The sequence below is a fragment of the Sinohyriopsis cumingii genome, chromosome 19 (assembly GCF_028554795.1).
Source record: "Sinohyriopsis cumingii isolate HCF-2022 chromosome 19, ASM2855479v2, whole genome shotgun sequence".
Classification (NCBI taxonomy): domain Eukaryota; kingdom Metazoa; phylum Mollusca; class Bivalvia; order Unionida; family Unionidae; genus Sinohyriopsis; species Sinohyriopsis cumingii.
The window spans coordinates 30,870,792-30,882,995 of NC_142979.1; the positions used below are offsets into that span (position 1 = coordinate 30,870,792).

Below are 12,204 nucleotides of genomic sequence, written 5' to 3' on the forward strand. Positions count from 1 at the left end.
TATTCTGCCCTTTCTACATTTAATTTTGAAATACTGCTGAAAGAAGAGATTGGTTGTCACGATGTCTATTTTTGTCCATCCAACATGTACATCTGACTCGGACTTAACATCACTCAATGGTATCTCCATTAACATTTTTCCAGAACAACCAGATGTACTTCATATCTTAAAAAATTATTGTCATCAGCACTATCATCAGTCAGTATTTGCTGAACAAAATCATAATCTGAAGACGAACCACACTAAAAATCAGACATTTTGGGTTCTCTAGGTAGCACATATTTTAAACATGCATTTGTAAACTTCCTTGATGGAAGGTTCAAACTATGCCAGAATGCTTATTCCAGGGCAAAATGTGCCAATCAAATTTAGTTTAACAACCATTCATGTCATGCTTGAAGAACAACGATGTGTATACAGTATCCTACCGAAAAAACAGATGTCTCAACAAGAACTATTAAATAAAAATGTTATACTTCACAAAGCAACTTTTTCATATGCAGGAATTTCAATTAATTAGTGCGGTTCTCGCGCATAAGTGTTCTTCAGTTCATTCCAATTTTGCATGATTCATGCAATGGCACAATGTGACATCATCTCTGCTGAAGTACTTTACATAACAATTAATGACTTTTGCATGGCTTTAGTGTGAAGTTTCTCTGTTGTTTTGCCAATACTTCCTGTTTGTCACACAACGAATAATCAACATTAATTTCTGATTGGTGGTTATTGTTTAACCTGGACTGGAACAAGCAATAACCACCAATGAGAGTTCAGTGTAATCGTGTGACACACCCATAGTGTAGCTTTCAAATCAACCAAAGTAGACCAGGAGTAAAAGTGGTTATTACTCGATGATTAAAGTATTTCATTATACACATGAAATATGTTTGGTATGTATCCTATGTGCATGATGCTGGGTTAAGATAATTAGAGGGAGAGATTACGAACCATGTCACATCGTGTTAATTTGTAGACAGCAAGCAAGTGTTCTCAATAGTCTTTTTCATTTTTACCAATACAAATGAGTGCTTGTGACTGCAAATGCTGTTTCAGATGAATTCTAAATTTAGAGAATAACAAAGCAAACTAATAATAATTATTCATGACTCTGATGACTAAAATAACTTGCATACGGTAAGTATTGTTTTGTACTGATTCTCCATCTCCTGTATCGATACGTGTATTGTTACAGAAAAAGCATCGATACATCAATATATCAATGAATCATTTCACTTCTAACAACAGAGAAGCTCTTCTGATCTATGACCAGCAGAGCTAAAAACATTGATTCATTTCCATAGTTACCAATTTCAGTGGTTTTATGAAAAATTACTTTTGTTGGTATTTAAATGCATGGAGTGGGGAAGAGGTTTATCACCTCCACTTCCTTTGTTCATTTTGACTTTAAACTGTGAGGTAACCATGATTATCAAAACAAACCAATGCTCCACGCAAAATAGCAAATTCATAGTGACCTACTTTTTCTTTTTTGCAGATGGAAACATATATCTGAAACATGACTAAAGCAATCAATGGGTACCCAGGTACTCTGGTACCAGCCTATTGATAATAACCCGGGTAATAAAACAGGCAACTGGGTACCTGTTAAGTTTCTTCAAAAAATGTTTCCAAGTCTTATCAAAGACATCAGGAGTGAGCTAGACACAGAATAACGACTACAGTTCGAGGCTCATGTCGTTACCATTAGCTGCTTCACATGCATCTATCATTAGACTCCATCTAATTTCTTTATTTTCTATTTATATTAACTATACATCAAACGGTTCTGAGAAAACAGACAGGTTTCTTGAATGTGAAACCATGTATTACGGATTCATGATATTTTGATACACATATATAGAGGACCAGTCTACCATGGAAAAAAATGGTGCCCAGATATTAAGAGTAATGGACCTTATCAATGTGACTCATGGATGTTATATGACTGACAATTCTTAGAAGAGAGAGAGATTTTGTTAAACTTAAAAACATGCTGCATCAGGAAAAGGACAATTCAACAGCACTTTACAAATTCTAAAAGAATTTTACAGTGATGTAATACAGCATTCATCATTTGTGGACTTCACAACCATTCAACAAAAGTGAGTCATGTAGACTAGTTAAAGTGAGTGTTATGCATAAAAAATGTATCACTTTATTTTATGTCTATACTCTTGTACTAACTCCTAATCCACATCAATTAAGCTGATTTGTAACAAGAATGTTTTAACTGCAGATCTGGGTAAGCAGCAAAAATAAATTTATATTTTCATAAAGTTTTCTGCAATTATTACAATGTAATATGTAGACTGCTCTTTTCATGCTCAGATTACATTTTTTGCCACTTATATTAGTAATAATATGCTTATACCTCTCTTGTGGTTGGCATGCGTGAACCTACAACAAAGCAGTTCAGGTTCACATCTAATACAATTTCTTTTTGATTGGGTAACCATGAAACTAATCCTCAGGACTAACCGGTACCTGGTGTAAGTTTCCTAAAATTTTGATAGCTTTACACATTACCATAATGAATCATACATATAAAAACTCACATGCATTTTTTTTTATTATTTTGGGATCATAAACAGAGCCCAACAAAATGTGTGTGTGTGTGTGTGTGTGTGTGTGTCTGTGTGTGTGTGGTTTTTTTTAGGATTTTTAACATACCTTTAAAATATTTCCAGTATATCGCTACAATGTCTGCAGTGTGTCAGTTTATAGTTATGTCTAGCACTGGGGCATCATGCTGCAGACATGTAGCATGATGTACCACCCAGTCACATTATCCTGACACCAGGCCGATCAGTCCTAACACTAACATCTTAATGCTGAGTGCCTAGCGAGGCAGCTGTTAGTACCATTTTTGTAAGTCTTTGGTATGACTCAACCAGGGTTTGAACCCACAACCTCGCGCTTAAAAGGCGGACGCTCTAACCACTTGGCCAGCAGAGCGGTAACATGTTAAATAAAAAGAATCTTTCTCAGAGTTTAAGAACAATAAATGTTACATACCAGCAATCTGACCATTCGATAAAGAAAAGAAAAAAGGCTGAAAGATCTAACTGTAATGGTTGTGATACATAAACATCAGTACAAACTAATTCATTCTACATTTCTAATACCAAGAGCAGCTATTTAAACTTTCTCAACAAAATCTAAATAATTTTGCAACATGTTTATAAGAACAAAGAGTAGCAACAATAAGAACATTGTATACAGGTATACAATGTGTTAACTAGTAGGAAATAATGGGACAAAGAGCAAGGATATCTAGGAATGTGTACATGCAACACAAATGCCCCATCATAGTGACCTGAGCATAAGGATGGACGGGTAACACTATACTATGTGCCCCATATCACAGGCTTCATGGGGCGTACATGTCAAAAACAAAAAATCAAGCCGAATCAGTATGTGCTAAATTTTCAAAACTGAGAAATGGCTGACAGCCTGGTAACTTACTTTGTGTACCTCCGTCTGACAGATTTACATCTGCAGCTGGTGCAGACCCTCATGTCAGATCTAAGATCAGCCTCATTCAAGCCATATGTCTCACAGTTTGCCCTAGTCAGGGGGCGGCTCAGTCCAAAGTGCTCCAGGACTGTCTTGCACACTGCACATTGGTGACTTCCTCCAACTGTATGGAAATAATAACAATGACATCACAAATTACATCTTTCAGTGAGAAAAACCTGAACTGTCAGCGGTAAAGTATGATAAAGCTTAGTGAAAGTTTGATACCTGTGTTTTGGTATGATGACTGAATTCATAATGATTGAGTAATAGGCAAGATATATGCCAAACAACAGGTAACAATTGGTTCTATCTCACAAAGTAAAAACATACTGAAGCTAAACTGAGAACTACTACAACAGCATTTGATAGTCTCCATGTGGTTCAACAATGGCTACACTTAGCTAAATATATATCCCTATGTATGGGTAATTAAACAGAGAAGTACATGAAACTGTCCTGTCACCAACTGCCTAAAAAAAATTACTCTGTGTGTATGTATTTTTCAGTCATAAAGATAATAGCTGAAAGAGTATTAGACAACAAACCTAAGTGAGACTCTCTCATCTAGACAGCTAACATGTCAGCTAGTGAATGAAAATTCATACACATTAAGATCCCCACCCAAGGGAGCTGAGGTGATTCAGTGGTTAAGACATTTGATTCATGGTCAAAAGGTTACAGGTTCAATTCCAACCATCTGATCAGTCTGGATCTTCATTAATATGCATGGATCTCACTCAGATCAAACTCATCTGAAATCCTAGCAATACTAGCATACATACAATCATCAAAATCTGATAAGAAATATGGCCTCTGGAGCGTTCATAAGTTCAGTCAATCAGATGCAAGATCAGCCTCACTAATAAGCATGGTGTGCTCATAATCAAACTCACCTGAGATCTTGTCCCATTCTGTCATATACTTTTTGTTTCCTTTATCATTTTCAATAATAACCCTGTTCTTGCAATTTTTAAAATATTTAAACAACTTTTGTTTTATTCAGTTAGATATATATCAACTTATGTCCAATCTCTATCCAAGCTCATTGCTCTACAACATATTGTATTAGCAAGTAACATCATACCAATGGCATAATAATGTAATTATCACGTTGTTTCAAGTTGCACTGTGAAGTGTTTATCTCTGTGTGTCAGAGATCATGAAAATTAATGCGGTTGCCATACATTTGTTGTTGTTGTTTTGGGTAGGTTATAGAGCCACCAGTATATATTGTGGAAGAAGCAGCTGGAAAAATCCTCGGGAGAACCACCAACCCATGGAAAGCTATGGCAAGCTTTCTCACATAACCACATTGGCTGAACAGGGACCTGCCATGTATTTGTGAAGTTGAAATATAAAAATTTTCAAAGCAGATATAACAAGTTGAGACAAAATATAAAACATTCATAAACCAAATAAAGAAATGTACCATGTGTCACTTTTAGTTCTGGATTTTGCTGCCACTTTAGTGGTAATATTATCCTTCCATGATTAACTGGTCTTGAGCGATCAAAATGTAGGTTTTTAGGGACAGAAGAAACTAGTTTTAAGATGTAATACCTACCTGTCACAGTTGCTTTACATACTTTTTCTGGGATGGAATTATCCTTTCCAAAATATAAAATTCCTTTATTTCAGCTGATGGAGAGTTTAGAAAATCTAGAACTATAGTACAAGTCACATGGGTTATGTAAGTGCATTTACTGATATGAATTTAAAAATTAGTTTTAGTTTTTAAATTTAATTATAATATAGTTCCAACAAGTTTATTCAATTCTGACTTTTAAGTAATCTCCACAATAAATGTCATAACAAAATTTCCTGATGAAAATTATGAATTGCTATAGACTTTTACAATGGCAATTTGGCTTTAGACTGTGTCAAGAACATTGATATTTGACTGAACTATTACTAGTGCAGGAGAATCAAGGCACAGTCACACAAACAAGAAGTCACACACATTTTCATCCATCTCCAGTATCAATGTTCAGCTATAAATGTGATAGAGGAGTAACATACAGCTTATGTAGGCATGTTTTTATTTTTTATCTTGTACATATGACAGTTCTTCAAAATTATAATTTAGCATAATGTAAATTTTAACTAAATAAATCTGAATTGACAACCGCATTTCTACTGTCCTTCACATGTATGAAGGAAGTGTTTTCCAAGGCTTTGTTTATAAATGAAGACATTCTTGCATCTATATTTATGTTTGCTGTACAACTTCCTAACAGCAGGCGCTTTCCCTGCTACATTATAGTGCATGACAGAAACTGGTTTAAACTGGATCATCCTGCTTGGGTACTGTGTCTTAAAATGTTGATGTATGTTATGATTGAAATTGCCTTTCAGCGTTTCTTGAGGAATTTATACAATAAACTTCAGTGGAATTTTGATGGACAAGGACAAAATAAAATGAATGAACGCATTTTAAAGGTATGTGTAATCAGAAAGTCCAAAATGACACCTATAGCTGCAAAAAGTGACTCAGAGCACGTACATGACCTATGTGAGTTGTATTACAGAAAGAACACAGACCAGACTGCTTCCCTACCTCACATGCCTATGTACAGTAGCTGTCTTCTTCACCTGAAACCAGACTACTGTGGACATCAGAGCTAAGTTGGAGGAGGGAATCTTGCAATGGTGATAGGTAATTATTACATATTTAAAATTAGTTTAACCATTTCACACAATCACCCATCGCTTTAAAAAGCAGAAATTCAGATATTACTCCTTCTGAAGACTGGAGGCAGATGAAAAAATATTGGAATAAAAGGCTATGGTAATGAGTAACCAAGCCTTGCATTCCAACTCCTCCAGCATCTAAATTGGAAGGCAAACCCAGAGCCCCTTCTTGAAATCCCCACCCATAATGTTGCTTTGGGAGAAGGGGGGGCTCAAGGGGCCAAGCAGGTGCACTCTCGAGCCGACTGCCAAGACCAACACTATCAGCATGAGGGTGGGAAACAGACCAACCCTTATGTTGCCTGGCAAACTCCTCTAAAGAGCTTCCTAACCGTAACTAAATGGGCAAGTAAAAGATCTGGTTGTGAAGATCCCCTGAAAGTCTATCCAAACTGTTGCGAGTTTTCTTGTGCTCTGGACCCGTGGGTATGGGAACAAATCTGGTGGAATAATTAACTGTCTCATAAAAAAACAGCTCTTTTCCTCCTCCAATATTTTCTAACATGGATAAAGGTAATTCTGTCCCGAACAAGCAAGGAAATAAATAGTGACAGGTAATGTATTACTGCTATTTCATATTTTCTTTCGCAAAAATATACCACAGAATTACACACAAAAGTATATTACTCAGCCCTATTTTTAAAAATAAATTATTGACAACCTGACTTACTAACTTGAAAATATGCAACATCTATTTATTGGGCATTTCCAGTAAAATCAGAGAGTGCATCTTTTCTTTAGTCAGGTCCTGGAGTAAGTCTTGGCAGCTGACAACAGAAGCTAGGTTTTATTGCTAGTATAATTTCTTTTCTTAATTTGAGCCTAGGCATCACATATTTTGCTCTAAAGTTATATTGTGCTGACACATTGCAAAACAAACCACATCCTGTGACAGAGGCTTCTATAATACAGATACATCTATTTATTGGGCATTTCCAGTAAAATCAGAGAGTGCATCTTTTCTTTAGTCAGGTCCTGGAGTAAGTCTTGGCAGCTGACAACAGAAGCTAGGTTTTATTGCTAGTATAATTTCTTTTCTTAATTTGAGCCTAGGCATCACATATTTTGCTCTAAAGTTATATTGTGCTGACACATTGCAAAACAAACCACATCCTGTGACAGAGGCTTCTATAATACAGATACTGGGACATTCATTTAATTACAGAGATTTTGGCAGTCCAGCAGACAAGCTCTTGTATCTCTTTTGTCTTGTGTGGCTAGTTAATGTTGAAACAATGGGAAAATATAATGACCAAACAGGTTTAGTCAGTCATACATCTTTTGACTGTTCAATAAAGAAACAATGTAGTCAGCACTGAATTAACCTTCATTGGCACTATCTTTATTGATCATTTGGCCAAAAAACAATCTGTAAACCAGACTTAGCGACCTCTGAATTTTATTTCATTAACGTGTTTATTTGGCAGTTTAATGGATAAACAAATTAAAGACGGGTTGACATAATGATATTTAAGAATTCCTATAGTCAATGTCCAGTTCCTTTGAGTATGTGTCAGTCAAGAGTTCTGATCGACTGTACATTTCCAGCAAAGAAAGGAATTTAAGGATCTCTGATATGTATGTATATATGTATGTATGAATAGGTTCATTAGCACATCAGCACAAGCATGGCCATATACCACTGATTAAATGTTAAATTCTAACAATGTAAATGTAAAAAGAGAGAAATTGTAATGACTTAAGCTAAACTCTGTCAAAGATTACTTACCATCTGTGGCACGAGATTCATTATCATCTGAGGATTCATCTGCTGCCATGTCCTCCTCTTTCTCCTCCTTTTTGATGACTGCATCGCCCCCTATGCTTGTGCTCACACTGCAAGTACAACAGCACAACTACGAAAACTTGAAGAGTTGTGGACTAAAATATAAAGTTAAGTTTTCACTTGTTTGAGTTGCAAGTTTCATAAAAGATAAAGATCTGTGATGAGTCCAAGGAAGTCACTACAGTAATGCCAAGTTTTTTAATGATTTATATTACTGTTTCTGAAGTTTACTGTTCTCAGTCAATGTTACCATACTATTGTCTACTGTGATACAGAACAGGCCTGAAGCACTCACCTGAAAAACTGCAAGAGGCAGCTGATGGAGGTAGAACCACTGTGGCTCTGATCATCTGATCAGCCCAGGCTGTCATCCCATTATATGTCCTTGGTCAAGATATTTTATCCAATTGCTTCAGAAAAATAACTACTTCTGCTGCTCTGCCATAAAACGCCAAACCAAACTAAACCATATAATACAGGTAAGTCATATTTCCTCATTTATATAACATCACAGAATATGACACTGTGGCAGCCATTTTCAAAATCTTCTTACTGCTAATCCTCTGAATTGATGGTCATATCAAGGGATTTCAATAAAAGACTTCTTTTGATGTCTAATTGGTCCTAAATGAAAACAGTACCACCTGGACATCAATATGGCCACCATAGCAGCCATCTTGAAAATCATAAATGTGCATATGGTATACACTGTGTTTATCACTTTATTGATGGTATTCATTACACATTATTTTGTTGTTCATTGCCAAGTAGAGTCTGACATCTTCCAGTGAATAATTAACCTTAATCCTTTAGCTTGTTTTCACCCTTTGATTGAGCCACAAGTGTGATTCTTGTTCAGTGCCAACTAAGAAAGGGTGGTTATCTGAACTTGCTGAGATCTTGCCACACAAAGCATATTCAGTTGCATTCGTTACCTGATTCCACGCACCGTATGATCAAACTGTTACTTACAAAGCCCAAGCACAGTCTCTATGTATCACTGCATATGACAGCTAAGCTGAGGAATGAAGTCAGACAATATTTATGATGACCAGATTATGATCATTTACAATGACTAGACTACATCAGAGGATTTCAGATAATGAAGATGAATTCTTGTACTTTGTACCAGATTACAACTCGTACAAGATATTGTGAGTCACAAAAATGTGGACTTAAGATGCATTATTTATTTTATAAGATGCATGAAATTAACATATAATGTGATATTGTAAATCCGATTATTCTGAACTGTTTTTATACCAGTATGTGACGCATAATTGAATGCATGGATTTATTATAACAATGTATATAAAGTGTCAAGCACTGTGGATAGTAATGGATTTAATTAGCAAAAATGTTAAGATGTCAATTTATTTGTGACACATTTCACTCAATAATTCAAGTGTATTTTACACTGGTTCTGTTGTCATCCAGCCAGCCAGCCTGGCTTGTTTATTTTTTCAAAGTGCAACTTTGATACACCAACAACAAATTTCTCCTCTCCTTCAGATGAATCTGACTTGCAAAATACACCCCAACTTACAGTACGATCATAGAGAAATTGACTTTTTGTAGCGGGGGGGGGGGGGGGTAAACTTTTAATCAAGCATAAATGGTTATGCTCTTGAGCAGAACCCATTTTTTTTCTTTTAGTCAGTGATCTTGTCATTTAATCAGCTGACTACAAAATGAACTGCCACAAGCAAACGTCATCCACAAAGTCTGGTCTAAGCCACAATGGCCTTGACATTCACAATGCTGACTTCAAATTATTAGGCTTCTTCTTCACCCCAAGCTCAAGCCATTCACAAAGTTTGGTGCAGGTCTGTGTTGTAAAACTAATGATATTCAGTGGAACCATAATATATTTCACAGTGACTGATCTCTGACACTAAAATCAATAAGGTTCTTTCTTAGCACATGTACAAGCCATCTACAAAGACTGGTAACCAAAGAAACTATTTTTCTTCTTTCTGTCAGTGATCTTGACTTTTAACACCAAAATTTGAAAGTATTTATCATTACCCAAGCCTGAGTCATTCATAAAATTTGATATCTGATGATGGTGGAAAAATTTGGAAGTATTTATCATTACCCAAGCCTGAGTCATTCATAAAATTTGATATCTGTAGATGGTGGAAAAATCTGAAAGTATTTATCATTACCCAAGCCTGAGTCATTCATAAAATTTGATATCTGTAGATGGTGGAAAAATTTGAAAGAATTTATCATTACCCAAGCCTGAGTCATTCATAAAATTTGATATCTGTAGATGGTGGAAAAATTTGAAAGTATTTATCATTACCCAAGCCTGAGTCATTCATAAAATTTGATATCTGTAGATGGTGGAAAAATTTGAAAGTATTTATCATTACCCAAGCCTGAGCCATTCATAAAATTTTATATCTGTAGATGGTGGAGATATCAAGTTATTGTGCAGAAACCATTTTTCTTCTTTCTGTCACAACAACACTGACCTTTGACCATTTGAAATCGATATAGTTTTTCCTTAGCTTAAGAATAAGTCATTCATACTGTTTGGCAACTGAAGTTGACAGACAACACATCTATTTGTGCAGAAATGAATAAGCAACAGACAAACTGGCTGAGTAAAAAAAATCACAGTAAAATATGCTATTATGGTAAACATCTAAAAAGTGCAATAACTCTAACATGTGTTAGCAAATTCATTTGTCAATATGCACTTCTTAAGGTAACAACTATAATATTTACCAAATTTCAAGGCAATCCATCAAAAACTACAGGACTAGTTGTGTTAATGAGTGCTGGCTTGAAGCACAGAAGAATGGATGGACACAAGAATTATTATATACTAATTTTCAATGGCACATATTTAAGCAAAATGTTTAGAATTTAAGCAAAATGTCAAAAATTCATGATTTTAATATCTATTTTCAAATCTATCTTTTAATTTGAATTCACTATATCCATACAGTTCAGTCAATTTAATTAATACTAATATATTGGCACATTTTATTTCTCACTACAAGTTAAATGCCACCCGTATTTGGTTGGAATCAGAGGGGAAAAGGTTTTTAAAAAAATTGTAACTTACGTTGAGTGTCACCAAAGGATAGTAAGTGGCTGGAAGACACAGACTATTTTTCTAAGAAAATCATGAGATCAGCAAAAGATACTTTTTTTGCACCATTCAATGCAAGGGCAATCAGCAATTCCAGACACATGTGAAAGAAATGGCCATATCCATGATTTTGCTGATTTTTGTATAAGCTTTTCAAATCATGTCAAGCTTCACTGGTCCACTGATGTAGCAATATTTGCCATCATTATTCACTAGCTATTGGCTTTTATCGATCACTGTATAATATTCATTACTGGTTCAAGAAAATGAGGAAATACTCACACATTATCAGTAGTTTTGTCTCCTGCATCTCCTTCAGCAGAGGTGTGAGTAGTTATGGGTTCCTGGACAGAGGAGGTTGATGGCCCCTCAAGAACCTCCTCTTGAGCTCTTGCCTGATGTTGAGAAATTTTTTTTATATACCATACATACTAACATATAGGTCAACTCAAACTGCAAACAACAAATATCCTGATCTGCCTTAGCATAATGTGCCTGATGATCAGGGTCAATATTCTTTGTACTGCTGATTGCTCCTAACAACAAAATGCATAGATCCAAATCTGCCTGTCTGTGCATTTTGTGCTGGCAGAGCTGGGTTTGTGCAGTTTGCAGCTGGACTCGTCTTATATATATTTGTCTATAGAAAAGAATTTATTTCGAGTGTAGCTATTTCAGATGTCAATGGAAGATAGATCACATTACTGATACAGCAGCTCTACTGTTGTGAAAAACCATCTTTATCAATGAAATAACCTTTTTTATATGATAAGCCTTTGAACTTGAATTAATGTATGTATGTATGTATGTATATATGTATGTATGCATGCGTGCATGCATGAAAATAAACATACCTGAGACTTGGCCAACTGCCTCTTTTTCTTGGCATTCTGTTTCCTCAGTAACTGTTTGTAGTTTTCACTCTTCTTGGTCTGATAATAAAATTGAACACAATCTGCTGTTGTCTGAAAAAGAAGAACACTATAAGTTTTGCTTCATGTTGTTACTGATCGATTTAATGGCACTTTAGACACATTACTGACTGTATTATGCAGAGAAAACTGGGGCTAAGTGAGTGTCCTAAGGCATCTGAACCAGT

At 35.4% G+C, this 12,204-nt stretch overlaps 1 protein-coding gene across 4 annotated transcripts in view; it reads right to left on the reverse strand.

Moving 5' to 3' along the window:
* Window positions 1-12,204, reverse strand: part of LOC149775373 (uncharacterized) — a 222,416-nt gene that overhangs the window by 99,804 nt on the left and 110,408 nt on the right. For all 4 annotated transcript variants that reach the window (XM_089943284.1, XM_089943282.1, XM_089943281.1 and 1 more), the window contains 4 exons: window positions 11,960-12,070; window positions 11,388-11,500; window positions 7,943-8,049; window positions 3,469-3,643 (listed from right to left, as the gene is read on the reverse strand). In XM_089943284.1, the coding sequence (XP_089799410.1) occupies window positions 3,469-3,643; window positions 7,943-8,049; window positions 11,388-11,500; window positions 11,960-12,070 (506 nt within the window). The remainder of the gene's footprint in view (window positions 1-3,468; window positions 3,644-7,942; window positions 8,050-11,387; window positions 11,501-11,959; window positions 12,071-12,204) is intronic.